The 11,286-nt window shown below is 56.8% G+C and overlaps 2 protein-coding genes across 2 annotated transcripts in view; both read right to left on the bottom strand.

The window, feature by feature from the left end:
- Positions 1-11,286, bottom strand: part of LOC127750160 (uncharacterized) — a 32,456-nt gene that overhangs the window by 5,759 nt on the left and 15,411 nt on the right. The window lies entirely within an intron of this gene.
- Positions 4,815-11,286, bottom strand: part of LOC113211910 (uncharacterized) — a 20,466-nt gene continuing 13,994 nt past the window's right edge. The window contains exons 2-9 of the mRNA XM_052270933.1: positions 9,145-9,633; positions 8,868-9,069; positions 7,938-8,784; positions 7,415-7,584; positions 7,199-7,333; positions 6,990-7,122; positions 6,023-6,428; positions 4,815-5,728 (exon numbers count right to left, since the gene is read on the bottom strand). Of these exons, the coding sequence (XP_052126893.1) occupies positions 5,599-5,728; positions 6,023-6,428; positions 6,990-7,122; positions 7,199-7,333; positions 7,415-7,584; positions 7,938-8,784; positions 8,868-9,069; positions 9,145-9,614 (2,493 nt within the window). The 5' untranslated portion in view covers positions 9,615-9,633 and the 3' untranslated portion in view covers positions 4,815-5,598. The remainder of the gene's footprint in view (positions 5,729-6,022; positions 6,429-6,989; positions 7,123-7,198; positions 7,334-7,414; positions 7,585-7,937; positions 8,785-8,867; positions 9,070-9,144; positions 9,634-11,286) is intronic.

Here is an 11,286-nt window from a genome sequence, read left to right as displayed (position 1 = left end):
GGACTCGCGCCGCGCGCATCAAGTTTTGTTCCGGACGAAATATGGAAAAGAGAAGTTATTCCGAGGACCCGCTTATGGCCTGAGCCAGGCGCCGCGCCCGGGCAGCACGACACATAAAAGGGGGGCCATTAGGGAAGCGCTTAACGACTCATTACTCGCCGGACCGCACAGCTCAATTTTTCCGACGTCTTCGGGAGACATTTTGTACCAAACCGTTCCAAACCTTTGGTGAGGCTGATTGAGGTGAAGAAATGTGTTGTTTTGATTTCCCTCGAAATCATATATGGGTGGGAAACGTAAAGAAGAAGAAGAAGACGCCTGATGAATGAGTCGGTTCATCGGTATATTATTGGCTTAATGGATTCCGTAAGAGGGAATGCAGAAGGAGAGTGGCCGGGGGGCTTTTTGTGAAAACACTCACACTCACACACTCACACTCGCGCTCACACAAACACACACTCGCAGCGCCCAGTCCAGCCCAGGGGGGGTCACAACACCTATATGAAGGTTCCAGCGGAGACAAGGATGGATGTTCGTAATGTGTTTTCCCTCCAGCTGAAGGTACGGACGCGCGCTCGTGACGGCGCCAGCCGGCGGCGGCGGGGTGCTCCGGTGTACTTCGTGGTCTGGGCCGGGCCGGGCTGGGCGACAAAATAAAAGCACTGCGCTGGCCGAGTGAAAGGCCCGGCGTGGCCCGGCCTGCACGGCGTCTCCACGGGGCATAAGTGGCCACGGCGAGCCGTAACACACGGACGCACTCGGCTCTGGGGGCGGCGGGATGGGATGAAGTCACTAAGAGATAATCCATGTATCTTTATTGCGCTTGTCGCAGATACGCGAGCTAGTCGCCCCGGCCCGGCCGGCCCGGCGCGGACTGGACCGGCGGCAGCGGGCTGGACTACCAGCGTGGACAACGCGGAGTGCACCGGCGCAGTGTGTGCAGCACACTGTGGAACTGCGGAGGGGCTACGCGCCGACCAGTCCTAGAGCTCGTACCATTTTAGGAGCCGGGGGAGCATAGACCGCTGAGAAAACCTATCTCATCTCAGGTTCAAATCTTTGAGGGGACCATATAGAGCATATATACCCAAAACTCCGTCCAGTTCCTCCGGTCCACTGTATACCGCCCCCTACTGCCTTACAGCACGGCGTCGTGCACAGGCAACCCACCCACACCCATGCATGCCGGCACAGTATACGTAGCACGGGTTTTTTAGCTACCTGCTGTGCGGAACCAGCGTTTTGAAAAAGCATAACAACGAGAAATGTCCGCGACTTGTAATTACACTTTACACAACAGGGTTTAGTTGTAAACGGGATAGTTAAACGGGGAAATCACTGGTTACTGGTGGTCGGCTGGCAGTTGACAGTGGTAGTTGGCAGCCTCTTGCTCGAGGGGCGAGATCGCCCGCAGCCGTGCCTACGCGTGCCTCGGGCTGCGCGCACGTGCGCGGGGCGCGCGCGGGGTCAGGCTCGGGCCGGCTGGCAGGTGTGTCCCATCTCCCGTCGCGATGTGTCCCGGGTGATGGAGCGTCGCCATCGGGGCGCTCTCCGCTGGAGAACGCGGCTGCTCGGCCGCGAGTCGGAGAGGCGCGGCAACATATAATCGCCAATCGCCTTCGGAGTCGGGTCAATGGCTGCCGGCGCCAGGTTCATAAAGTCCCGCGGGAACTATGACGGTCGATACAAATTCTCTATAGACGAGGGGAGGGGGAGACGTATTGGCCGCTGTACGCCGAGCTGTGCGCATATTCGCCGTCCGGTGCCAGACCAGACCGCCGCGTCCCGCCTCGCCCCGCAGCACCTCGCCCCGTTCCGCCCCGCCCCCCACGCTCGACCCGGAACGGCACGTGGGCCCGGACCTGCTGACAGTTCAAACTACGTGTTTCATGGAGCCACCGGACAGATGGAGGAACCTTGTACCGCTCGCTTCGCTCCGTCCAGCGCTGCCCGGCTGCGCCCGGCGCCCCCCTCGCCCCGGTCGGCCACCATCGTGCCCCCGCCACGCCTCGAGAGAACAAAACCGGGTTATGAAATTGTCAAACTCGACACACGTTATAGAGCCGCAATAAAGAGGCCCTCGTGCATCGTGTAGAACACAGGAACACATTCGGACGACCAAAACAAATTTCGGAACGCAAAGGACCCTAATTTATGGGCGACCCCCCAAGGACGTCTGGGACAATCGCAGCTCGGCGCTTGCTTGTCGGGGTGCGTCCCGAAACAACCTCCGTCTCTCACTCGCTCCGTGCTATCCCTTTCTGTCTCTCTCTCTCTCTCTCTCACTCACGCACTGGCGCTGGGCGCCGCGCCGGTCCGACCCGGTGCTCTCGAGGGGCATTAATCCTGATGGCTATACCGCGCCGTGGCGGGGTGTGGTGGTGTGTGGCGTGGCGGGCAGGGTGCGGAGGGGCGGGGCGGGGCGCGGTGGGGTAGCCACGCGGCGCCGTGGAGCGAAGGGAGGGGGCCGGTATCGTTAGGCGGCTGGTCCCTGATGGGGGAAACCACTTAGGCCGGGCCGTGCTGGGCGGGGTGGGCGAGGTGAGGCGGGGTGCGGGGCGGCGCGCCGCGGCCGGCCCGCGGGCTGGCCGGTGTGGGCCGCGGGCGGGGTGAGGGAGGGGGGAAGGGCTGCTCGCTATTAGCCACACACATAAACACAGAGGACTAAATCAGCGGTGCGCTGCGATTGCAATGTCTTCTCTAAGAGTATCGGGAGGTGATTGGTCGGCGGAACGGCGGTACGTGAACGCTAAATTGAGCTCCCCTGCGCGGGACACGCTGCTGCACTGCGGTGTTTGCGAGTTTCTCGCGCCGCGAGCCGAGCCGGGCGAGTGAGCGTACGCGAGGCGAAAATGGAAACACGTACGTTAAGTTCCGATAATCTTTGGCCTAATGGAAGAAAGCAGCCCGGAGGCTGGCGCGGGGCTGCCGGCTGCCGCTCCTGCAGCGGGCTGCGGTCCTGGACGGGCCGCCGGGCGGGTAGGCAGCCCGTCCTTCGTGTGGCGTGCGCGCGCGGCGGGTTGCGTGCCCGCGCCCTCTGCACGCCCCTACCGCCCCTGCCCGTGCCCCCGCCTCTCACTGCCCCTGCCCCCTCCCCTCGCCCACCGTGACGGATGGAGTGGCGCTAATGCCCACGCACGCTATTACTAAAAGGCCCGGGCCGTGAGATTAGCTCCTGTAGGACCCCTGTCCGGGCCCCGGGCCTAGGCGCACGCTGCACCCGCTGGGCACGCACGAGTTGTTTCACTTACTTCCCCGTCGAGTCCGTGCACGTCCCGGCGGCCGCCGCCATCTCCAGCAGGACCAGCAGGCCGCTCCAGGCCGCGCTCCAGGCCCTGAGGGCGGAAGGGAAGAGACGTGGTCCAGCGGCCGGAGAGGCGGGGCCTCGCGGGATGCTGCGGCCAATGCGGCCAGGCCGGCGGCCCCCTCCGCTCCCCTTCCCCCCGTTCCTCCCAGATTGATGGTGCGTCGCGCCGTTGCTGGCCGTCTCTCTGTTTCTGTCCCACACAAGCGTGCGTGCGTGCGTTCGTGCGTTCGTGCGTAGGCGTGCGCAACTCTAGCAGAGTCGTGGATTCGCCAATTATTCCAATGTGCATATCAGTGACACCTGGTAAATGTAAAGGAAATGCAGACTGCACGTAGAGGGAGCTCTGTGTGGCAACAAAACAGGTCAGCTGATTCCAATTTCGTAAAGAAATGGGATTTCCGAGACAGCCCGAAAGGAGTAACCCAGGAGTCTCTTTCCCCAATAAGGTCCAGGAAAAACTTAAGAGTTTTCCAGCCGAGACGATTTATACTCTTGAGGGCTGAAAGCAGATTGCGGTTGCTGAGCCGTTAATGTTGATACCAATGACGTGAGAGGTGTGGCGTCGACTTTGTCAAGGAGGTTTTTCATGCATATTGACCAGGGGCTCATTTTAAATAATAAAAAGTTCTGCTAGATTATCAGCCATATCCGTCATTTGTCGTCGTTAATGAGAAGAAGCAGCCAAGTTCAGGCCCTGGCAGGCCCCTAGCCCCTTGTAGGTAGGCAATATCTTGCCTGAAGTGCATGCATGTACTGTGTGGTGGCCTACCCTGAATGTCGCAGGCGCTATGCTCTCGTAAAAATATGTGGAATGAATCTGAGAAAAACGGACTAGTATACTTTCTGGATGATGATCTGGAATCTGGTTGCTGTGTGGCATACGTTTGTTCTACAGTTATAAGTGGAGGGTTGTACTGCGCAACTATACAACCGTAAAACAAAATAGTTTCACACTGCAAAAACCCAGCTGATGATTATGGCTGCTTTGTAATTGCGAATCTATAGTGAAACAATTGCGAAAGATTTCATTTTTAATGCGAAGAAAATCCTTCACAATTGCGATGAAATACCTTTGTAGGCTTACGAAGCATCTAAATCCTTTCGCAATGTGAACAAATCCCGTGTAAAACACTTATGACTACAGCACTACAGACCAAGAGTTACTGATATGCCACATCCCCCACTTTTCTCGGAGAGCGGTGATCGGTGATCAGAGACGATACAGACGCCGGATGAGCGGTGCGCGGATCCTATTCGTCACATTTATACTTTTAAGACCAAGACCCAAAACACCAATCACACAAATACACCAATCTAGACATTAATGATATGGAAGATAAATTCATGAGAGTGATATATCATTTCATTTCTTTTTGGAAGCGACTATCTGATGGCAGGTCCAGAGGGCCAAATGATGTTTTTTCTTTGCCTTTTTTCTCTTTTACTTTTGTATTATGCCCCAGAAAACAATGTATTCCCACAATCTCACGAGATTTATGACGTTCCGTTTATTACTTTCTTGAGTTTTATTGACTGTGGCATATGACCGCCCGCGATCATAACGCAATATTTGTCAACGGATAAGTTTTTAGAGGAAAAATGCGACCAGTGTTTGATTTAACTATAATAGTCTACAACATGAAAAAGAAACATACAGCCTGGACAACAAGAACCAGTAACACACCAATTAAGATTATCTCCTGCTTGCATTAGGTACAAGTTTCAAAAAACTAAGACTTAAAAAATGTTTTGTACAATAATAAAATAGTATATATATGTATATTTTCTTTTGTACAAAGTTAAAGCATTTTAAGGTAGGTCAAAGACCTTTTAGTTGCACATCACATGGACTAGGAGGGCGCTTTGCCCCAAAGATTGATTTCAGTTCTTAAATAAACTTTTATAAATTAAGCTACCGACTGGAATGTACAGAACAACCATGAAATTGAATGACTCTCGGGGGGTATTTTTAAAACCTACAAATCACGCAATCGTTGTACTGTATTGCTAATTTCACTGTATTAGGACGCACTCGGCACGAAGTTAAATGAACCGATAACTCATCGGTTCCCACCACCACTGGCAGAGAGGTTAAATTGCAAGAAAGGAGGAAGATGGCCTTCTGCCACGATAGGGCGAATGTTCAACGTCCCAGTCTTATGCTGGTGTGGTGGGTGTCCGTGCCCGCCGCGTGCCCCGCCCAGCGAACGAACGCTGCGTCGCGGCGGTCGCGGTGTCGGGTGTCGGCCCCAGTTGAGCTGCAGGATGGCGCCACCAGTCAGGTGCGAGGCTCAGTCGTGGTGGTTCCCCCGCTCGCCGCCAGGGAGCAGACCCGTCGAGGTGATGACGCTACTCGGCGCCGACACAGGGCCGTTCGCGGGGGGCCGCGCCGTGTGGGTGCTGTGCTCTAGCGGCGGTACTCTGAAACAGGACGGCGCTCGTTAGAGTTAGATACGAGCGACCAACCGTGTTGGACCAACAGGGGCAGCCATTTTACTTTCCAACAGCGGCTGCACCACTACTTCGTTCGAACTGGATCAAAAGCATGTGAATATGAGTAGAAAGCGCAAAACGACAAAGTAAAGATTCCAATACTACAGAAACACCGACATTTACCAAGAAACACCCCTGCATAAGATCTGAACCCTTGTCTGTATTTCAACCACCACCCCGAAAGCACATCACAACAAAAACAAGGCATGCGGAACTACATACTGTGTAACGAGATGCCTGCTGGTGAGCACGCACGAGGGGGGTAGGATCAACGAGTCCACGCCCGAGGCTTCCCCGTGGCCCCCGTGGCCGGGGTGCCCGTCGAGCCCTGCACCCCCGTGGTTCCCGGGGGAACCTGTGCCGCCCGTGGCCTCCCCGTGCCCGAGTAGGCCGTGGCCTAAGCCGTGGCCCAGGCCGTGCCCCAGACCGTGCCCCAGACCGTGGCCCAGGCCGTGGCCCAGGCTGTGTCCGAGGCCGTGTCCGAGGCCGTGCCCAAGGCCGTGCCCAAGAGCGTGCCCCAAGGCCTCCGGGTAGCCCGCGGAGGCGCCGGGCCCGGCAGCCCCGTACTGCAGCGGCATGGGCTGGCCGCCAGAGTATGAGTGGTACCCGTCCGACATGTGCATCTTTTCTGTCGCGGCAGAGAGAAATCAGACAACCGTCAGATGTAAACACTGACGGACCATTCGGAACGACTGGCAAACAAACAGACGGGTGACCGACGCGGAGGCAGCGATGAAACTGTCGCACACTTCTAAAGGCCGAAGCTGTACCGCGCACGGTAGGGGTTGGCGATCAGTCGAGATCAGAATAATGATGTCATGTTATCGCGAAAACTTGAAAGCTAAAATGGTTTACGCAAACAAGGACATCACAAACGTTGCATTGACGATAAAGGGCTACAACTCCCTTAAACAGAGTAACAGGAAAATGATTGAACATTAGCAAAAGCCTCTTTGACAAAAAGACAAAAGCACGATGGCTATGTATTTCGGTCTCGCCCCTGATCCATAGCGACCTTACTGTCGACTCGCGTTCTTCAAAGCCAACACGGACGTTCACCCTCATCCCATTTATTAGTCAAACGAATGCAAAATTCCACGCCCAGCTCGAAGCGAAAGCGGCATGGCGATGCGTGAGTTGAACCGCGGTACAAGATTCCCAAGAGCAGCATATCTCGTGGCACACTTACGGTGGTGCATGGACCCGGGCGCTTTTGTCTCCTGTTTGACGGATGGACTCATCCCCGCACTCCCCGGATTATTCTTGGGTTTTCTTTTCCTCTGCTGGATGCTGTCTTTCTTCATGGTGAGTGGTCGATTTACCTTCACAGAGGAAACATCTCAATGGCGTCTCTATCACAATAGATAATCCAACCGATTACTCGGGGAAGATGCTCACGTTGTGCAGTTTGTAGTACAGTCCGCACGCGTTGCAAACCGGGTCACCGTTATTGTTCCGTCTCCACAACGTTGTGGTAGTAGTGTTGCAGTTGGCGCACATGACCCCTGTCCTCCTGTTGCCGCTGCCCTGGGGCTGAAAGAGACGTTCACGATTAAAACACGTGAACAGCCTCGAAAAATCAAATTCAGTCAACGTCGCCCCTCGAAAACTTACGCTGACTGCGGGGGCTTTCTTGATGTGCGGCCGCGTGGGCGGCCGGTTCACCCCGTTGATCCTGTTGTACAAGCCGCACGCGTTGCATAAGTAGTTCCCGGCGGTGTCTCTGCGCCACAGTGGCGTGTGCGGAGCCCCGCAGTTGACGCACTCCTTCATCTCCAGGTGGCCTGCCACACACAAGTCAAACAGCATGTCAAAGCGCGCCCCCACAATAAATATTCACGAGGCGCCGATAGCGCCTGCCAAGCGCTGGGTAGGCCAACCCGCCAAGCACCTGTGTGAAGACGGTGGCCCGCCCAGAACGCCCGATTGTGGGGGCTCCGGGCCCGGGCAGTCCGCTGTTAGGCTTGACTTGACTAACCACGAGGCCTCTTTTGACCCAAGGTTCATGACCCGACCGGAGCGATAGCATCATTGAATAAGCGTGACAGCTCATTCACGCATTTGGAAAAACAATGGAAGTTTCCTTTCGAAAAGAACAGGGTGAAATAGGGATTCAAGGCCGTTAGGTGCAACTCACTCGGGTCGTAGGGTTCGTCGGTTAGGGCCCAGGTCTCGGAGCTGTACTGCGCGTAGGGAGCAGCGCTTGAGGACATGGCTGGGGACTGTTGGAAAGTGAAGGCCTCCCCCGGCTGCGGCGAGCCGGACGCCCAGGCTGCCGACTGTGACACGGAGTACGTCTGTGTGACCCCATTGCTGTACATGCCACCCTGGGAGGTGGGCGACTCGGAGGTGTCGTAGATGTGGGCGCCGGGTTGCGCCAGGTACGGGGAGTACACGGGCTGCTTATGGCTGTAGGCCGGTGAGTAGTTGGTGGAGGTGGAGGTGAGCGTGGGGTCTGCCTTGAGGTGCACGGGTGAGGAGGCTGGCGAGTACACTGTCGCGTTGGCCAGGGCGTCGACGCCGGACTCCACCACCTTGCCCGCCCAGCCGCCCTCCAGGTAGGTGACGCGCTGGTAAACGGCGTCCGGGCCGCACTCCCCTGCTCGCCCGCCAGACTCGAGCGTGGTGTACGTGGCCGCCGGGAGGGGCATGAGCTGCTGATGCTCGTCCTCCTCGTTCTCGTACTTGAGCTGGGGTGACACGATGTACCCCATCTGCTGATGGTGGTGATGGGAATCGCTGACCACCTCCCCAACATCGTCCATCTGGTGCGGCGGCGGCGGTGGCGGAGTGCCCATCTCCGGGTAGCCGGTCATGAAGCCCCGGCGGCGGTGGTCCAGGAGTGCCCCCGGGTGCGGGCCGGCCAGTGGCGCGTGGGGGTTGGCGTGGTGCGAGCCGTGGGGGGAGCCAGTCTGCGCACGGGCGATGTGCTGGTACCTGGGCAGTTCGGCTGGCATCATGAGGATGCCCGGGTCCAATTTATCCTGCGAAAGATGAACACAGCGTTGATTCAATACGTTGAAATTAAAATTACGGGACGACGCGAATGTTGAAATTGTCAGCCTACCTCTTCGACATGGAAAGACATAGGGGTTGTGCTAGCGATGGTGTAAGTGAATTGGCCAGCCTCGGCCGTCATGGGGTAGCCTCGCTCCGTCACCATGACCACTCGCTCCCCGTACACGCTGTACTCCTGCGCAGCGCGCGCGTCCAGGGTGATGGCGGACATGTCACGAACCTCAAATTGCTCATCGGGGTGGGTATCCACGCTGCGCACATTCAACAAGTTTACCGGCATGTTTCAGACGCTAATCTGCGAACGTTCCAATGGATGTAGTACTCACCCCGCCTCCACGGAGCCGGGGGCTGGCCCTGCCGCCTGAGCGGCCCGCAGAACCTCGACGTGCGCGTGGCCGCGTGCGACCTCTTCGCCGGGACTGCTCCCGCCGGGTTGGTGCCGCTCGCCGCCATCCTGGTGGTGGCCGAGGTCACTCTGTGGCTGAGGCTGTTCCTCCTCGGGAATGTCCTCCGCCTCGGCCTCGGTGATGAGCCCGGCGGTGGTGATGGTGCGCACCAGCTTGCTTCGCCGGGTGATGACGGCTGGCCTGGACTCCTGTTGCAGTTGCAGTTTCTGCAGGGCGGCGGCTTCCTCTGCAGCGGCCTGAGCCGCGGCCTGGGCCTCATCCTGGCCAGGCGGAGAGGCTGCCTGCGGCTGTGCGGCGCTCTGCGCGGCGGCCACCAAAGCCTCATCCTCGGACGGCTGGGTGTCCTGATGGACATCCTGTCCGTCGGGCTGGCTGACGGGCACCTCCATGCTAGGTGAAGGTGCCAACCTGGCAAAAGCATACGCGTGTCAGCAACACAGCACACAAACAAGATACCACCCCGCGCATTCAAGCACGGTCCAGGAGCTCACAAATGTGGACATGTCCTAAAACATTTGCGTTGAACTCTCCCAAAAAAAACTGTTTGGGGATATGTGTGGTGTGCGCCGCGGGAGCGAAAGAACAATAAGAGTAAAAGTGAAGAAAAACAAAGAAATAGAAAGGGAAAGAGTGAGCGCAAGGCTCCAGCGAGACGGAGAGCGCGAGAAAGAGAGCGAGAGAGAAAGAGAGAGAGGAAGTGTGGTGAGCGTAAGGCCGTCCGGACCAATGTTTGCTGGGGGCCCTCCGCCCCCGGGCCCCGCCCGTCCCGCCCGGCTCAGACGCCGGAAACATATGCGCCATCTATGTTCCGCGGGAAGCGGGAAGGCACGTCATGAGTCGAACTGCAGAACAAACGCGCGATCGCCCAGACAGGCCTATAGTAGTCTTGCTTATATGATACGTTTTGTCAGTTGGGAAATTGGTTCGGCCTTTGAGGATGGCCTTTATGGGTTTAGGATGATCAACCGTGCGACGAATGCACAAACTGCTCCTCGTTCTCTCGGTCGGAAAGCACATGGGAAAGTAAAAGGGGAAAGGAAATAACGCCCAAAACGACGCGCGTGGAGTCCGTTTCCTCTGCTCGGGGCGAAAGTGTGGCGTTATAGGCCAGCAGGGCAAGGCTGGAGGAAGTGTGACAGGAAGGTGACAGTGCAGTGCCCCGCCCGCCACAACTCCCTCACAGTCGCATGGACGCTGCGCCGCCGAGCCCGGAGCGCGGAGCCGGAGGCCGGAGGTGCCGAAGGGCACCCGACCTCGCCCTCCCGGGAATGGAGTTGTTTACCTGCCCCTGCCCGGTCCGCCCCTGGCCCTGCCTATGCAAACGGGAGCGTTCGGGATAAAGCGGGATAAAGTTATAGGCCTTGCAGGACCAGCCCCGATCCGAGCCTGTGAACGAACTCGCTGGCTTCTACTATGCGCTGGCCACTTCTCACTGCACTGTACCAGGTGGCTGATTGACCCCGCGCACTTTTGTAATGCTACTGTACCGCATGCAGGGGTGATGGCGGGTTACCCATCCGGTGTCGGTATGGCGCCGTGGTATAAGCGACGAAAGGCAAACCCGCCCGCCCGCCTGCAGGTGGTACAGCGCGCGGTGTACAGTATAATTACAAAAAAGTGAGTGCTTAATCAGCCACCTGGTATATTTCCATAATGACACATATCGCACTTATGACACACAACACATCCTCTGTAGCAACAAAATAAAATAAAAATATATGAATGAAAAATAGAATGTTGCCGACAAATGTATTACTGTAACAATAAATCACCTGTCATCTGATAGGAGTGCGCATGTAAAAAAGCAACTTTTTTGTTTGAAGGAATATCGGCGCAAAACTATATGTTATAGAACTAGACCATAAAACAATTCACTGATATATTTTACATACGCACTTTTGTCAGACGGAGATGACAACTAATGTGCCTTTGATTTTTTTTAGTGGAAGCAGCCAGGATTTTCTGAGCACGATGCACAACTGACACATTACTTTGAGGATCTCTTCTTGCGACCTCCACCGGTGCGCGTAGGCGGGGCATAGCAGAAACAAGGACGAAGGG

This window comes from Frankliniella occidentalis, unplaced genomic scaffold (assembly GCF_000697945.3).
Source record: "Frankliniella occidentalis isolate FOCC.00 unplaced genomic scaffold, Focc_3.1 Scaffold143, whole genome shotgun sequence".
NCBI classification, from domain to species: domain Eukaryota; kingdom Metazoa; phylum Arthropoda; class Insecta; order Thysanoptera; family Thripidae; genus Frankliniella; species Frankliniella occidentalis.
The sequence above is the reverse complement of the archived record's forward strand: the minus strand, read 5'-3'. Positions and strand labels throughout refer to the sequence as shown.